Here is a 9,889-nt window from a genome sequence, read left to right on the forward strand (position 1 = left end):
GGTTTCTGGGTTTGTTTGTTTGTTCTTTTATTTAACTTGAATGATACTGTCTAAAACTTTTGGGAGTGTCAAAGTCCACTTTCCTTGTAAAATTCTGATAGTGTGGTGTGTAAGTTATTTAGGTGGGATCTTTGTGGGTTTTTTTAGTTTGGAAATAGGCTGATTTATTTGATTAACTTCTGTTTTTCTTTGCAGCAAAAAGTTAAGGGTGAACATCAATGTGCCAATGAAAACTGAGCAGAAGCAGGAGCAAGAAACTACACACAAAAATATAGAGGAAGATAGGAAACTACTGATTCAGGTGACTTACATTGCAGGATTCTGCTGCACAATGCACGCAGAATTTCAACTTTATAATTCCCTAATGAGGCAGACTGCAGAGAACTAAAAGCAGTATAGCATTCCAATGTAATAGGCTGAAGTTTAAAAATATATTACAGTTTTAAAGTTTCTTCCAGTCTGTAACAGAAAGTGTAGAAAGACATACTGTGATACTGCTCTCCACATTGTTTTAACGTGCTGGTATTTGGGTTCCGTGGATGCATTTGCTCATGAGACTTCTGTTCTAACTGAAAATTGGAAATACTAGGTTAGATGAACTTGAAGGTATTTTTTGTCACTTCATTTAGAAGTACTTAAGAAGTAGAGGGGGCACAGAAAGCAGATTGAATAGGGTAGTTCAATTGGAAGGGGCATTCAGAGACCAAGTTCTAGCTGCCTTTCCTCCTCAGGGCTAACCAAATGCACATCAATGGGGATGTTGTCCAATTGCCCTGAGATCACAAATGTTCTACTAAAAGAATGTCACAGTAAGGTTAAATATATCAGTGATACTTCATGTTATACAATTTTTTTTGGTACCATTATTCTTACTGATCTTAAGTAACATAGTTCTTAAAATTCCTATGTGAGAAACACTGTAGACTGTATTCTGTGTAAAAATCTGAGTTCTCAAAATCAATGTGAATAGTTGGCGCTCTGTAGTGTATGGGAGTTGCTAAATCAAGGCCTGAACCAGTGATTGAGCCCCAAGTGAAAGGACACAGCCAGCCCTGGGAGCACAGGCAAAAGCAATTTAGGTTCCACCCCACCCTAAGCCTTATTTAAGGGCTGGCTGCCACAAGGGACTGCTGTCTACCTGGAGATCCCTCCTTTTGGAGTATTTGGTGAGCCCTGATCCTTGGGGTGGGTAAACAAATCTTTTTCTGTAACTGGATTGTCACCCTTTTTTGGGTAGGTTCGAGCTGGTTGTCTGCCATTGCCTTTCCCTGCAGTAGATAAGTTTATCCCCGCCTCCTGCTGAAGTTGTGTTTGCAATGCTGCTGTGGTCGTAGATGTGATCCACTGAAGAAATAAAATAGCTTTATGCAGGACAAGCTCCAAAGCATCTCTTTCTGACTTTGCTGTGCAGGCTGCTATTGTAAGAATCATGAAAATGAGGAAGGTTCTAAAACACCAGCAACTACTTGGAGAAGTGTTAACACAGCTGTCCTCGAGGTTCAAGCCACGCGTTCCAGTAATTAAGGTATGTGAGAGTTATTGCTCTACCCTGTGTTCCTTGTGGTGAGGAATCTTTCTGAATTAGAAAAGGAAACTAAAAAGAGCATCTTCAAAGTCGTGGCGGTTGGCTTGGCACTTCATGTGGGAGGGTGCTGTCGCTGTGGTTTCCAGCAGTGGCTGTAATCTGCTTGAGCAGAGTTCCACCGTGGCATCCATTCAGAAGAGAGCCATGTCCTCTGTGCCTCGTGGCCTCTCAAGCCAGAGGGAGCAATGAAGCCACTCAGAGCTCCCAAGGGAACATGTGGCCATCCAGGTCTCAGGCACAGGGTGTGAGTCTTCAGCCAGTGGCTGTTGGTGGCAGTGAGTACACCTGTGGGAAAAGTACCCAGGTTAAAGAGATGCTTATCCCGTTGGTAGAGCTCTGGGAGGATGTGGGCAGGCTGAGGAGCGTTAGGAAGTCAGAAAAGGAGATACAACAGAATGGTACTCTGTCACTCCTGAAAGATTCATCAGCCACTCAAGAAATAAGGGTTTCTCTGCTCTCCCCACAGCAGAAAAAAAAGAGGTCTAAGAGGTGGGGGAATGGAAGCAAGTTTCTGCTTAGGGCAGCAGACGAACCCTCCTTCGTGTCTACCTCACTTTCGCAGATGCCCTTACACCATAGGGATAAGCAAATGACTGTGTGGATGAAGGTGCATCTGAGTTGGAGGGGTCTCCTAGGGCAAATCAACCTGCTCCCCATATCACAACAACTCCATTAAAAAAAAAAAAAAAAAGGGCTTTTTCTGCAAATGATTCTTTTCTGCGTGAAAAGAAGGCCTGTTGTGCTGCCCGGGCCCAAACCATAGAGAAGTCTGCTGCTTCCCTTGGGCCTGGGTAAGAATCATCACTGGAAAAGTCACTCAGGTAGTACAGCTGCCCGATTACCTATTATTTGTTTTTCACCTTGGCAGTGATGAAGTAGCTAAGACAGGTCCAACGGCAGTCAAAAGGGACTTGAGGGCTTTGGGACAATCAGTTAAAGGATTGGGTGTGCAGGTAGTTCTTCTCTGTCCTTCCAGTAGCAGGGATAAATACTGAAAGGAACAGGCAGACCCAGAATGTCAGTATGTGGTTCCTAGGCTGGTGCTACCAAAAACATTTTCGGTTTCTTAATCACAAGGAGGTCTACATGACACAGGGCTTGCTAGTGCCTGATGGAATGCACCTCACTCAGAGGGGAGAAGGGGATTTTTGCATAGGTGTTAGCAGGGCTGATAGATTTGAAGGGTGAAAGGGTTAAAACCAAGCCTGCTGATGATATACTATGGAACGTCATGCCACTGCCACTCAGAGGAACTGCGTGCCAGTGAGATCCTTCGTTCTGCTTCATGAGGTGCCAGGTACAATGAAGCACATCTGAAATACATCTGCACTAATGGCATGCAGCATGAGCAACAAGCAGAAAAGGCTGGAAGTCTTGGCTCTGCCCAGAGCTACGATGTCATCGGCATAAGTGAAATCTGGTGGGAAGAGTCTAGTGAGTGATATTCTCTGGACAGTTAGAGGCTCTTCAGAAGAGACAGGCAGGGCGAGTGAGGTGACGAGGCGCTGCTTTTTGTAGTGATGCGGATGGGCTGTGCAGATCTGTCATTGGGAATGGTGTGGTGAGAGCCTGTGGGTCAGGATTAAAGGATAAGCAAATAAAGGAGGTGTTATTGTGGTATTTTGCTGTAGACCAGTATGACAACACCAATGAATTATTCTTTACGAAACTAAGGAAAGCCTCTAGATCAACTGTCCTCATCCCTTATGGGGCACCTGTTTCTCAGGCATTAACTGAGAACACCACACAGCTGATACAGGCAGGTCCAGGAGGTTCCTAAAATACTTGGACAGCAATTACCTGATGTGAAAGCCGATGAATAAAGGTGCCCTCCTAGATCTGTTGTTTGTGAACAGAGATCTCATGAGTCAAGAGGTGTTTGGTGCTATCGTCGTCATAGTGACCGTGAAGCAGTTGAATTTTAAATCCTTGCTGACTGGAGGAAAACTGCCACCAAAACTTCAACCCAGGATGTGGGGAGAGCAGATTTCAGGCAGTGCAGGTAAATAGTTAGTAAAGTCCTCTGGGAAACTGCTTTTGAAGGCATTTGGGTTCATTAGTGCTGGTCATTTTCAGCTTGGCTGAACAGGGTTGTTCTTCTAGAGAACCTTAGGCAGGAAAAGAAGTGTATGATCATTAAAAGCAAGGGGAAGTAATGTGGGAATATTACAGGGACAGCGCATGCCTTTGTAGAGAGAAAATTCTTGGTTGAATCTTGGTTACAAGTTGAGGCTGGCCAATACTAACTAAATACGTTACCAGCAAAAGGGGAGAACCAGAGAGAACATTATTTTGTTGGGAATGGTCATCTTACAGATGGGGCATAGTCTAATGCAGTCTTGGCCTTTGTCTTTAGCACTAATGATGAGCTCCAGCACTCCAGGTGCCCCAGTTGGGCTGGAGGTCTGACTGTGGGAGCGATCAGAGTTTGCTGGAAGTTGAACTTGTGTGAGGTCTTCTGCTCCACGTGGATGCAGATAAGCTTATTGGACCTGATGGAATTCATCCCAGGGTACTTAGAGTGCTGGCTGATGCCATCGTGAGACCTGTCTCAATTATTTTCCAACAGCCTCAGGAATCTGGAGAGGTCTCAGTTGACTGGAAGCTGGCAAACGTTCCAGTTTTCAGGAACAGCGAGAAAGAAGTTTCTGGCAGTCATAGGCCTGACAGCCTCACTGCAGTGCTGGAGGGCAGCCCTGCTGAGAGGGATTTGAGGGTCTTGGTTGACAGCAAGTTGAACAGTGTGCCCAGGCAGCCAGGAAGGCTAACCATATACCGGGGTGCATCAAGTGCAACATTGCTAGCCATCAAAGGAAGTGATTTGCCCTGCTCTGTTCTGCACTGGTGCAGCCTTACCTTGAGCACTGGGTGCAGCTTTGGGTGTCACAGTGTAAAAAGGACACAAAGCTATCAGTGCCCAAACGAGGGCTGCAAAGATGGGGCCTGGGTGGTTGGATGTCAGAGGGAAGTTCTTTACAGAGAGAGTGGTGAGGTGCTGGAGCAGCTGCCCAGAGAGGCTGTGGATGCCCCATCCATCTCTGGAGGTGTTCAAGGCCAGGTTGGATGGGGCCCTGGGCAGCTGGGCTGGTATGGAATAGGGAGGTTGGTGGCCCTGCGTGTGGCGGGGGGGTTGGAGTTGAGGTCCCTTCCCACCCTGGCCATTCTGTGAGGGGCTGAAGGTTTAAGTGTGGATAAGAAGAGACTGTGGGGAGACCTCATCATGACCTGCAGCTTCCTCACAAAGGGGCAGCAGCGGAAAAGGCACTGATTTCTCTGGTGACCAGCAATAGAACCTGCGGGGAACAGCATGAAGCTGTGATGGGGAATTCAGGTTGGGTATCAGGTGAAGTTTCTTCACCAAAGGGGTGGTTGGGCACTGGAACAGCCTCACCAGGGAAGTGGTCGCAGCACTGAGCTTCCCAGAGTGCAAGAAGTGTCTGGGCAGTGCTCTCAGACACATGGTCTGATTTTTTGGGGTTGTCCTGTGTGGAGCCTGGAGTTGACATGATGGTCCTTAAGGGTCTCTTCCAACATGGGAAGTTGTATAATTCTAAAAAGATGAAACGGGTAGAAACAAATTTTCAAAGTTGTAACTAAGCAGTAAATATTTTTAGCAGAAAAATGCAGATTTCTTACGGTTCCTCAAACTGTTGCAGTTTTGAATCAGCGCCAGCATGCAGTAGAGGCTACTGCATGCTTACTCACTTGCTCTCACAGTTGTGCAAGTTCCACCTCTTTGCAGGCCTGGTTAATATATTAGTTTCCTAATCTCCTCAAGAATAAAAATGTTGGGGGGGGGGGGTTATGGTTTAATTATGGCTTCATGATTGTTTGGTTTAGCATTGTCAAGGATGCTTTTTTCCGTCTCAGAGGGACAGGTGGAGCAAGGAACAGACAGTGGAGAGCCATTACCAAACCAGGCACCGATGCTGAAAGAGATGCATGCAGACAAGTTATTCTAGGCAACTAGTTACTACAGCAGTAATCCTTACTGAACACTCAGCAAATAAAAAGTTAAACAGATGCAGTCGTACTATCAAGTTGGTCAGCAGCGATAGAATAGTGAATTGATCTCCAAGTCAGTGCCATGGAATGGCATAATGCAGTGTAGTGGAGAGTCCCCTTTTCGGCTGTGGTCAGAAGCAGGAGAGTGACTTTCTTTGTGCCTGTAGCCCGCTGCCATCCTCTGCTTGGCATGCGTTTCAGTGCCAGCATTGTTCAAAGCTTGTAGCAACCAGAAGCGTTCTGCCAGTGTCTCTCCACTTACCTTTGTTTCTCCCCATAGAAATGCATTGATATCTTGATTGAGAAGGAGTACTTGGAGCGCGTCGATGGTGAGAAGGACACCTACAGTTACTTGGCTTAATGTTTTTATTAGCGTTTTCTGACTGTGTGGCACTCGGCAGATAGGTATGTGATGGAAAGAATGAAAGCAACGGAACTTCATAGCAGCCACCTGCTGCCATTTGGACCTCCCTTTTTAATCCCTGAGACCAGGACTCCCCATCAGCCAGTCTCAGATTTACATCAGAACTGCTCAGGATTGATACATTTCAAGTATGTAAATATGGACACCAATGCCATTTAACCTAATTTAAGAACAGAGAGGAATCAGACCCTTCTCATTTAAGGGTTGCATGCTACTGCATTTAAATCAATACATTGGCTATATGATAAACAGCTGCCATCACTGGCAGCACTTACAAATGTTGGCAGCACTTTGAGAGCAAGTCTGAATGGACCCATGTGTAATCTGCTATGGAAAAACCATTTGTATAGTGTGTTTCATTTTTTAATGTGTGATAAATAAAAAAAAAGTTAAAAGATTTCTGTACAAGTTGCATTTGGTTTTATTAAGTTTCATGATTTCTAAATGTAAATAAAAGGTATAATAATGGTTATGAAAGCTACAGAAATTTGTTTTGCTTTTCCTCCTTTCCTGGTGATTTGAAGTGTGCTGCTTTCTGAAGGAATTAACTTTTATCTGTAATCAAACGTGTTGTTTCTTTTTAAGAGGAAACGTGTTTTGAAGAAGAAAACTGTGCTCCTTCCACAAGAGAGCAGAACAGGAGCTAGGTGAAATGTCTGCAGACAGCCCCGGTCATCTGAAGTTTGACCTTCCTTAATACATCATATCACTCTTCCCACAGTCCTGTGGACAAGCTGGCAGCCCGGGGCACGGACGTGGAGATGTGCTGCAGGATCAAGAGGGGGCTGGAGGGCTGGGAACAAAGAGCTGTGGTGAATGGAGTTGCTTCCACGAGCGGTGTCCCTCAGGCGTTGGGTCCCGTTTAGTATTGCTGGTGGGGGTTAGGATGAGGGCACTCGTACACCTCTGTGAGAGCAAGGTGGGGTGAAGCAGTCCTCTGCCTTGGGTAGGAAAACCCTGCAGGGGCTCTGGACTGATGAGCTGAGACCAAGGGGGTGAAGTTCAACAAGCGGGCGTGCTGCGTCCTGCGCTTCAGTCCCAGCAGCCCCAGCAGTGCCTGCAGGCTTTGCCTAGGGGCAGAGTGGCTGGAAGGTAAGGAAAGTGATCTGGGGCAGGGGGTCAGTGCTGGGGTGAGTCAAGCAAGCGTTGTGCCCAGAGGACTGAGAAGGCCAGCAGCACCCTGACTTCTATCAGAGATGGTGGAGCTGGCAGGGGCAGGGCGGTGGGCGCTGTGCTGGACTCAGCTCCCAGCGTGGGTCCGCTTTGGGGCCCTCTGTACAAGGAGGGCGATGACGTCGGTGAAGGCACTGAAACGCGAGTGGTGAGGGGAGCTGTGAGGGAAGTGGGGTTGTTTCTTCAGAACTGGTGCTCTCTGCAGCTGACAGCTGTGTGTGGTGGGGGGGTTGGCCTCGTGTAACTAGTGATAGCACTAGAGAAGGGCCGCGGGTCAGGGTGGATATTAGGAAACCTTCTCTAAAGGAGCAGTCAGGCACTGGAACAGGCTGCCAGTGAGGCAGCTGAGCTGCTGTCCCTGCAGCTGTGTGAAGGAGGTGCAGCTGTGCTATGTAGGGATGTGCTTTAGTGGGCAGTATTGGCATGGGGGGACAGTTGAACTGGATGATATTGGGAATCCTTTCCAGCCTTTATGATTCTGTGATCCCCTAACTACTGCCTTGAATAAGGTTGAGGCTGCCCAATTCATTGAACAGAAAACTGTGTGCTCCTAAAGACTAACTCCTAATAAATACTACTTGTGACGAGAATAAAATATGTGTTGCTATACATATATATACATGATTGACCAAGTTTTACTCCATCTTATCACAATGTTGTGTGCTCAACATATGCAAGTGAGATAAATACTTGTTTCTACATGTAACAAAAAGCTACCCTTCCAGTTTTCTTTTTTGTTCTTGAGGGTGAAAGGACTTCTGCTTCTGCATCCAAACCATTTTTTCACCGTTGGACATGGTGGCTTCCCATCCTTCTGAGAGAGAAGCTATTTTTTATGGTTACAGTTGGGCTTTGATCTACAGAAATGTTTGATTTTTCACAAAGTTCCAGCTTGAACTGGGGAGTATTAGATCCTAACATCAAAAATTGAGAGAATACCTTGTTGCACTTGAGTTTCTGCAAGCTTGCTGTTCCTGTACTGGAAGAACGTTAATTGTACCAAGACTGCCTGTGTGGTTAATAGGAACACTTTGTTGTTCATTTTTTGAAATGCCTTTTGAAGATTTTAAGAGGTGCTTTGCAGAAGAAAGTAGGAGAGCATGGTGCTAGAGAGGCATGCAAAATGACAATCACCTGTGGAAGCCCAGAACTGCAGCGCTGCAAGCTGCCTCTCAAAGCCATCACTGGTTAAAGCAGGACTGCTTTGTACAGTTTATATACTGTATTAAATCACAATTGCTGCCAACTCAGCTCCAGGGAACAGACATCTTTATCTGAGCAGGCAGAAGTTAACCGGACTTCGGTAAAAGGAGGTAAGTTGGCTCGCTGGGTCACTTTGTCACAAACAACCGGAGAAAGAAAAGCCACCCCCTCACAACTTAACACTCCTTAACAAGTCCAGGGAGTGCCAGAAAGTGGCTCAGTGTTGATGAAGGTCAATGACAAGTGGTGTCCCCAGGGGTCAGCGCAGGTGCCGATACTCTACAGTCATCAATGACTCTGACAGTGGGGTCAGCACAGCAGGACAGGATCCCGTCCAGAGGGACGGAGACAAACTTGAGCTGTGGGCCCAGGTGAACCACAGGAGGTTTGGTAAATCCAAATGCAAGGTCTTGCACCTGGGTCGAGGTGAGCCTCACTACCACTGGGAGATGAAAGGGTTGAGCACAGCCCTGCTGAAAAGGACCTGGAAATAATGGTGGATGGGAGGCTGGACAGGAGCCAACAGTGCGCCCTCTCAGGCCAAAAACCAACCCTACCCTGGGCTGTATCAGGAGGCGATCCTGCCCCTCTTCTCTGCGCTGGTGAGCCTCAGCTGGAGTATTGCATCCGGGTGTGGAGGCCTCAGTACAGGAGAGATACGGAGCTGTGGCCATGCGTATAGAGAATGGGCACAGAAATGAGTCCAGGAATGGAACACCTCTCCTGCAAGGACAGGCTGACAGAGCTGAGGCTCTTGAGCCTGGAGAAAAGAAGGCTGCAAGGTGACCTGATAGCAGCCTTTCAATATCTAAATGGCAGCTACAGGAGAGAAGGGGACAGGGCTCTAGCAGTGCAGTTGCCGCATTCTGAACAAGATTAGATTGAAATTTCGTAATAGAAGGGAGGAATCTGTACCACTAAAAGCAAAGCAGTTGTTGCTTACAGCTAAGCAGTACAAAGGATACGACATAAATGGCCTCCGCCCAGTTTGATTCAAGTGAGGTATACAATTAGTCATGTTATTCTGTTTGCAGCTGGAGAGATGCCCCATGCAGGGCAGCAGTTACTGGAGCCGCAGCTGCCTGTTCCCTTACCAACTGGTACAAGTGGAATCTCCTCTGTGTTATTTCTACAGTCAACCGAGTAGAGAAAATCACGGCACCATGTGGGGAGCTGCACTAGTGTTAAGCTGGTGCACAGGTGGCAGGAAAGCTTGTAAGACTGTTACTCACCTTAAACTTGGCATTAACACCTGTTAGCGTCATCTACCATTACAGCTACCTACTTCCAGCCTCCCTTCCACTTCTTTTTTGGAGTACACTCCCTCCATTTTTAAACCCATCTGCTATCAACTGACTCCACATTAGGACTGATAAGGCAGAGTAGAAGAATAACAATTACAGTTGAACAGAGAACTAGGCAAGTATGTACTGCCTTTATTTAGAAATTAAGTTTTGTGAACCGGGTAAATCAGAATTTCAACTCCATTCCCATAAAAA

At 46.6% G+C, this 9,889-nt stretch overlaps 1 protein-coding gene across 1 annotated transcript in view; it reads left to right on the top strand.

Moving 5' to 3' along the window:
* CUL1 (cullin 1) overlaps window positions 1-6,411 on the top strand; it is a 45,882-nt gene extending 39,471 nt beyond the window's left edge. Inside the window, exons 20-22 of the mRNA XM_042886510.1 lie at window positions 196-301; window positions 1,412-1,525; window positions 5,871-6,411. Of these exons, the coding sequence (XP_042742444.1) occupies window positions 196-301; window positions 1,412-1,525; window positions 5,871-5,951 (301 nt within the window). The 3' untranslated portion in view covers window positions 5,952-6,411. The remainder of the gene's footprint in view (window positions 1-195; window positions 302-1,411; window positions 1,526-5,870) is intronic.
* Window positions 6,412-9,889: the final 3,478 nt, after the last annotated feature.

This window comes from Lagopus leucura, unplaced genomic scaffold, assembly GCF_019238085.1.
Source record: "Lagopus leucura isolate 7727_CA_CO unplaced genomic scaffold, USGS_WTPT01 Super-Scaffold_100058, whole genome shotgun sequence".
Lineage (NCBI taxonomy): Eukaryota > Metazoa > Chordata > Aves > Galliformes > Phasianidae > Lagopus > Lagopus leucura.